This window comes from Erythrolamprus reginae, chromosome 5 (genome assembly GCF_031021105.1).
Source record: "Erythrolamprus reginae isolate rEryReg1 chromosome 5, rEryReg1.hap1, whole genome shotgun sequence".
In the NCBI taxonomy this organism is placed as follows: domain Eukaryota; kingdom Metazoa; phylum Chordata; class Lepidosauria; order Squamata; family Dipsadidae; genus Erythrolamprus; species Erythrolamprus reginae.
Window position 1 is genome coordinate 118540112 of NC_091954.1, and position 7027 is coordinate 118547138.

Below are 7027 nucleotides of genomic sequence, written 5' to 3' on the forward strand. Positions count from 1 at the left end.
CAGGTGGACGGCTGGCTTTGTCTCTCCAGAGCCAACCTCATCCAGAGCTCTCAGGTCTGCTGCGTGGAGGTTCTCCTAAGACACACCGGTGGGGGGCTTCAGAGGGTCTACTCAAGACCTTCCGAACCTGGCATTCCGGCTCCCGGAACAGCTGGTCAAGGAGTCCATCCATTGCCCAATCCTGACCCAGATGACATAATACATAAGGATAGGATAAATATTGGTTTTTAAAGTGCATACCAACAATTGAAATATAATGGTTATAATTTCAGTTCAAGGCCTCGTTTGAGAAGGGAAGAGGCACCAAGAGAACATACATTTATTTAGCAGCATATTAGAAGTCTGTTAAAAATAAAAGGTAAATAGAATTGGAGTCACTCAGAGGAAGGATGAGAGAGGAAGCAGGTTCTGGGAAGGTAGAAGTGGGGTGGCGAGAAGAAGGGAAGGAAGGAAGAAAGGAAGGAAGGGAGAGGGGGAGAGAGTGGGGAGGGGAGGGAGAAAGAGAAACATGAATACAGACTGAAAATGTATTAACAAGATAAGGGTGTCCGGAATGAATATAATAAGAGATTAATTAAGAAATAAGTAACTTTTATGTCCCTTGAGATGGATGTAAGGTGTATCTATTGGTTTTTTTAAAAATCAAAATGGAGGGAAAAATAAAAAAACTTTGGTAAAAAAGCTTTACACCCCCCCCCCACCCACCAATTTTAAAAATTGCCCGATCCTGGACCGTCACCTTCGGTGTCAGACGCCCATGAGAGACAGTCTGCTTCTGATGAAGGAATCCCACGGAGATGTCACAGCTCAGGGTTCCCCTGGTCCTCTGTGGATGGCTGGAGCTGGTCCAGATCCAATAGCAGTCCCAGCAGGGCTTTCTCGGGGGTTTTTCCTTTGAAATCATTTTGCTTCTAAGCTTCTTCAGTTCTGTTTCTGCATTTGTCAAACAAGTATTGCAAATTTAACAAACGAAATGAAACAACTAAAAACCAAACTAAAATAATGGTAATATTTGTAATAATAAGAAAAACAAGAAACTCTTTACTCCGAGTGTGCCTCCCGCCATTGAAGCCCCCACTTTAAACACACTCAGTGTCTTGAAGGCTGAACTGGCTAAGAGGATGGGAGGCCAGCCCCTCCCCATGGCCCCCATAGAAGAAGAGAGTCTTTGTAGCGCAGGGGCTGACCCTTGGGGCTCTCGGAGCGTGGGGCTCCCTTGCAGATGGTTGGTCTGTCTGGGTGCAGCCAGGCTGCGAGACCTCCGACAGACACAGGGCAGAGTTTAAGGTAAGAGTGTGGATGTGTGATACAGCCAATAACGACACAGACTTAGTATCCTAAACAAGTATTGTTTACATGTATACATGCTTACAAGCACAAAGCAGAAATACACAACAAATCGCACATAGCAGCACAAAGCAGAATATACACCCCCACAACCCCCACCCACACACAAGCAAAGGCAAAAGAATGAATGAGCTCTCCAGCATCATCATCGGGAGAGGAGTGCTGGCGCCCTCTTGTGGCGAACCAGCCAAAGTCCTTAAAGGTATATTGCATCTATAAAGGTACAAACTACAATTGGTAGCTTACATACATGGCAGCCCCAAATACTGGTGAGCACCATGTAGTAACACAGACATTTCATGACCCAACGAGGGGACATCATCAGTGCTAGAAGGGAGGGAGGAGAGGAGGAAGAGGAGGACTGTGGGGTCCTTAGTACGGTCTGAGCTTGGTCAGTTGTTTTCCAGACGTTTCATGACCCAGCTAAGTAACATCCTCAGAGTTCTGGGCCATGAAGCACATCCCATTGCACCAGGCGGTGGGAATATGGCCCTGCTGTTCATTGTGGTTTGTATTTTGAACTTGCGGCCCAGGGACTCACGTAAACTCCCCCCCCTCCTCCAGGTGCGCGGCCTCTGTGGGAACTACAATGGCCAAAAGGAGGATGAGCTGCTGATGCCCAACGGCTCCCCAGGCCACGAATGTCACTGAGTTTGGCAACAGCTGGAAGGTGGACGATCCTGAAGACTCAAGGTAGGAGTTCCCCTCTTCAGCTATCATACACCCACCCACACATCCATCCACTCACTCCCTACATGGGGCGACCCTTGAAAAATGTTTAGAGACTTCAGTTAGTCCAGAACGCAGCCACACGAGCCGTTGTGGTGTGTGCCCAGGTCCTCTCACATCCCTCCCACACTCCATGCGCTGCACTGGCTTCTGATTGGTCTCCAGCCACAATTCAAGGCGTTGGTTATCACCTATTAAAGCCCTACAGGGCTCAGGACCAGGCTATTTACGGGGACCGTCTCCTGCCACATACCTCCCTGTGACCGGTTAGACCCCACAGGGTTGGCCTTCTCTGGGTCCTTGCGGAGGGGGGGGCTTCTCTGTGGCGGCCCCAGCTCTTTGGAATCAACTATACCCCCCCTCCAAGGTCTATACAGCCCCCACCCTACTGGGTTTCTGAAAAGTCTTGAAAACCTGGCTCTGCGTCCGTGAGAATTGGACACCTCTTAATCTGGCCGAAACACAATGGATTGGATGTTGATGTATGAATATAGTGGTTATAGGGTTGGGGTTTTTTATTATGTAGAAATGTTATTATTATTATGAAATTTTAATTCTTTATTATTATGGAATAGTTTCAATTTGACTACTATATTGTTACATAATCTATCGTTGTGAACATCCCTGAGTCCTCATATAAATATGAGTCGGCATATAAATTCATTAAATTAAATTGAATTGAATTGAATGAGTTCATTCAATTGGATTGAGTCCAACTCATAATACGGTTTGCAACTCTGTTGTAAAGCATTGGGGACTGCCGTTTGGGGGGGACCACCCCGCTTTCCCTTGAGCCCCAGAGGCGCCTGGGCCCACCTCATCTCCGGTCCCCCTAACCAACCCCCTGCCCCCCCCATGCCTGCCTTCCCTGCAGCTGCCTGCCAGACACGCGCCCAGAGCTGGGCCCCCCCTGTGCCCCGGGCGACCTGTCCTCCGTGGAAGGCCCAGTGCCAGGTGCTGCGATCCGGGGCCTTCGTGCCTGCCACCCGCTGGTGCAGCCGGACCTCTTCATCCAGACCTGCGTCTACGACATGTGCAAGTACGACGGGATGCGCTCCACGCTGTGTGCCGTTGGTGCAAGCCTACGTGGACGCCTGCCAGGCCACGGGAGTCGCCATCCAGTGGAGGAACAGCACTTTCTGCCGTGAGCAGCCCGGGGGGCAGATCTGGGGAAGGGGCTGGGGGGAGGGAAGGGAAGGGAAGGGGGGGCCAGGGGGGAAAGGGGGATCCTTGGGCAGAGGGGGGCAGAGGGTTGTCCTGGGCCACGTGCCAGGGAGGGGGCTGGCAGCAACACCCCTGGCCAGGCAAGCGCTCTTCCGCAGCTGTCCAGCCTCCTGCCCCCGGCATCACCCCTGGCCCAGCCACACCAGCAGGGGAGGCCACGGGATTTTCATGTGTGTGTGTGTGTCACAGGCGAAGGGCCTTCTCTGCCGTGGCTCCCACCCTCTGGAATCTCTTGCCCCCTGAGGAGAGAATGGCTCCCACCAGGGGCAGGTTCCATTACTGCGGATACCGCTACCGCAGCGTCGGTTCTCTTGCGTGCGGGGTCCCGCCATGTTTTTGCTTCTGTGCATGTGTGCAAAGCAAAACACACTGAAATGTGTGTGGTGTGAGACACAGGCGCAGCGTGAGATTCTGGCTATTTTTGTTTGTTTGTTCCTGAAGCCTGGGAGGGTGGAAAACAGCCCAAGGGGCAAACCGGGGGTCCCCTTTTTCTGAACGTCCCGTCTGGCCACTGTGCTGTTTCTCCCACTCTGGGGCTTCAGGAGGAAGCTGCATGGAGGGCGAAGGAGACCCCCTCCCCCCAAGGCCGAAAACCACTGGAGCTGACGTGGGGCAACCCCCTCACCTGCCCTCCAGTGTGGCCCCGCGTGGCCCCGTGTGAGGCCTGCCTGCCATAGGTTTGCCATCTCCTGCCTGAGCAGGGGGCTGGACTAGGAGACCTCCATGGCCCTTCCAGCGCTATCCTGGCTACTCATTGTGGACATCTAGCCGAGGTCCACCTCATTTGGTGTATGTTTACTTGGTGATTTTAATGCTTTTTTCTCAATCACCCACGAGAAACGAGATGGGCAGCAAATACATTTCATAATAAATAATGCATGATGGAGACCTAAAGCCCCTCCCCCCTCTCTCTTCCCTTCCCTCCAGCCCTGCCCTGCCCCCCCAACAGCCTCTACTCCCCCTGTGCCCCCCCCTGCCCGCCCACCTGCAGCAACATCTACGGCCAGGAGCTGTGTGAGAAGCCGCCGGGGAAGAGAAGTGGCGTCGGAGGGCTGCGTCTGCCGCCAGGGCTTCGTGCTCAGCGACGGCCCAGTGCGTGCCCCTCGGCCAGTGTGTGCTGCCAGGACAAGGACGGCCCGGTACCACAAGGTCAGTGCTGCAGGGGGGTCAGAGCCCCGTCCCGTCCGTCCATCCGGGGGCAGCCCCCGATCTCTGCCCCTGGCCATGGCGGGTGCACGGCCGCCCCAGAAAGGCTGCGGAAGGGGGCTCCCCTTGTGGCCAGTGGGCCCCTCACTCTACCCCCAGGCCACGCTCCTTTTGACAGATCGGGGAGAGCTGGCTGACCCCGCACTGCAGCCAAAAGTGCCGCTGTGGCAAAGGCGGCACCATCAAATGCAAGGACTTTGTGCTGTGAATCCGGGGAGGTTTGTGACACCAAGAAAGACGGGAAACTGCACTGCAAGCCCACAGGTAGGGCTCGGGGGGGCTGGCGGGGGGGAAGTGGACACACGCACACACCCTTGGAGGCAGCCCTGTCTGAAAAGGGGAGCCCCCCCCCTAGAGGTGTTGTGACTCCTGCACCCCCTTCCTTAGCCTTGAGGGGTCCGGCTGGGGAAAAACCCAGGCAGGCCAATAAAGGGCAGAAATAGCATTTAGCCCTCGGACGTCTCTCCCCGCTTCCTGGTGCTTTTCCAGCCCCCTCCGAGCGGTTGACACAGGCAGCCTCTTGCCCCCCAACAGTCTGGGGCCTCATTTGACCCCACCTGGTAAGGATGGAAGGCTGAGTCCACCTGGAGCCCGTGGGGAGATTCGATCTGCTGAAGTGCAGCTAGCAATTAGCTCAAGTGGCCTGCAGGGCTGCCCTCTATTTGTATCTCAGGAATGAAATGAGGAATCCTTGGGGCTCTCTGAGCTTGGGTTCTGTAGTCACTGGTACTGATGATACTACCCAGCTGGGGAATGAATGTCTACCACCCACCTCCATGAGTTCTCCTCCTTCCCCTCCCCTCCTTTCTATGCCTGGTGATGTTAGTCTTCAGAGAGGGGCGGCGTACAAATCTAAATAATAATAATAATAATAATAATGATGATGATGATGATGATGATGATGATGATAATAATAATAATAATAATAATAATAATAATAATAATAATAATAAATACTAGTTGGGTAATGAAATGTCTGCCAAGAAAGCCACCCACCCCAAGGAGCCCTCCACCCAGGTCCTGGAGTCTTCGGTCCAGCCCCATCCACCCCACGGAGTCCTTGCAATCCGAGACCAGCCTGGGGTGGGTGGGTGTTCCCACTGAGCAACTGCTAAGGAAAAGAAACAGGGCCACTGGCCAAACCGGTCCCACTAAGGACCCTGTTCAGGAGTGTGCGGGGGGGGGGTCTCTGAGTTTCACATACGTAGAGGGAACATGGAGCTCCACCAGTTATCCATCTGACAGCCCAGAGGTCCGAGTGATGGTTCAGTCAGGCAAACCAGATATATTGAAGCGTATAAAATATTATTTACTTTGGCAAAGTCAAGAACACTCATAGAATAGAATAGAATAATAGAATAGAATAGAATAGAATTTTATTGGCCAAGTGTGATTGGACACACAAGGGATTTGTCTCTGGTGCAGATGTTCTCAGTGGACATAAAAGGAAAAGAGGCATTTGTGAAGAATCATGTGGTAGTCGTACACAGTTGAATCAGTCAATACATCTACAATATTATAGGTCTTACTTGTTCAGGTTACAAATACTTAAACAAGCATTGAACACACAGCTCCTACTACAGCAGCCACAGAGAAAATAACAGAAATAGCAGAGAAAGAGAATCACGCCTCTGGCTCCCTCTTGTGGCCATCCGTAACACTAACTCTTTTTTAAAAAATTAAGATAAAACAACACACCAACATACATATAAGAAAATGACAAACATATAACAAAATATAGGAGCTATAACCACTCCGCTCTTATAAGAAGTTTCCAGAGAAAAACCTTTGCAAATCATATCATGCAATGAAACATATACTTATATTTCCTATTATTTATAGATTTTTAGCTAATTTAATTCTATATAATATTTTTAGTTGTTTAATTATTCCTTAATCTTCTGTTCAAGCAGTCATAGACCTTTATCCAGACTTTGTAATATTCAGTTCCTCTTTAAAGCAATAGTGCTTTAAACACATTTAAGCATACGGCGTTAGTTTGTTTATATGTTGCCAAACCCGACCAGTTGTGTACACAGCAAGAGCAAACCCTCAGTTGGAGCCTGGGGAAGCAGAGCCTGGGCCTGGGCCTGTGCAGGAGCCGCTAGCTGACCTCCCCTCCCCCCCTCCAGGCTTTGGCAACTGCTTGATCACGGGAGACCCGCATTACATGACCTTTGACGGACTGCTGCACCACTTCCAGGGGCTGCACACCTATGTTGCTGGTGCAGACCCAACCCTGACGCCTCCGAACGCCTGGAGCCCTTGAGCATCGAAGGGACCAAACCCGGCTGGTCAGGGGCTCCGGCCAGCCCTCCGTGCTGAAGGAGCTGCGGATCCGCCTCTACAACCACACGGTGCTCTTCAAGCAGAAGAAGAAGCTGGTGGTAAGGGCGCTCTCCGGTTTCCTTGGCAACGACAGGCAACCTTCCGAAGGCAGCTCTGCCCACGCGGCCTTCAAAGCCACTTCACCCACTTGAGCTCTGCAGGGCACCGTCCTCTGAGCCAGCTCGGGCAATGG

The 7027-nt window shown here is 52.0% G+C and overlaps 3 protein-coding genes across 3 annotated transcripts in view; 2 read left to right on the forward strand and 1 right to left on the reverse strand.

Moving 5' to 3' along the window:
* Positions 1–1963, forward strand: part of LOC139168639 (IgGFc-binding protein-like) — a 60338-nt gene extending 58375 nt beyond the window's left edge. The window contains exons 86-87 of the mRNA XM_070754261.1: positions 1223–1287; positions 1912–1963. Coding sequence (XP_070610362.1) covers positions 1223–1287; positions 1912–1963 — 117 coding nt within the window. The remainder of the gene's footprint in view (positions 1–1222; positions 1288–1911) is intronic.
* On the forward strand, positions 1914–6895 carry LOC139168306 (von Willebrand factor-like). Its single transcript, XM_070753885.1, has 5 exons — positions 1914–2040; positions 2951–3220; positions 4228–4449; positions 4625–4770; positions 6639–6895. Exons 1-5 carry the CDS (start codon positions 1989–1991, stop codon positions 6654–6656), a joined length of 708 nt encoding a protein of 235 aa, XP_070609986.1. The 5' UTR covers positions 1914–1988; the 3' UTR covers positions 6657–6895.
* LOC139168642 (probable cation-transporting ATPase 13A5) overlaps positions 6851–7027 on the reverse strand; it is a 29128-nt gene continuing 28951 nt past the window's right edge. Inside the window, 1 exon segment of the mRNA XM_070754262.1 lies at positions 6851–7015. Within this exon segment, the coding sequence (XP_070610363.1) occupies positions 6851–7015 (165 nt within the window).

What these genes read in the sequence shown, in the direction of transcription:
- LOC139168306 (XM_070753885.1), top strand. Translation starts at nt 1,989, where the DNA reads ATGTCACTGAGTTTGGCAACAGCTGGAAGGTGGACGATCCTGAAGACT. An exon ending in GACGATCCTGAAGACTCAAG is followed by an intron (nt 2,041 to 2,950) that starts GTAGGAGTTCCC and finishes CCTTCCCTGCAG; the next exon opens with CTGCCTGCCAGACACGCGCC. An exon ending in GGACGGCCCGGTACCACAAG is followed by an intron (nt 4,450 to 4,624) that starts GTCAGTGCTGCA and finishes TCCTTTTGACAG; the next exon opens with ATCGGGGAGAGCTGGCTGAC.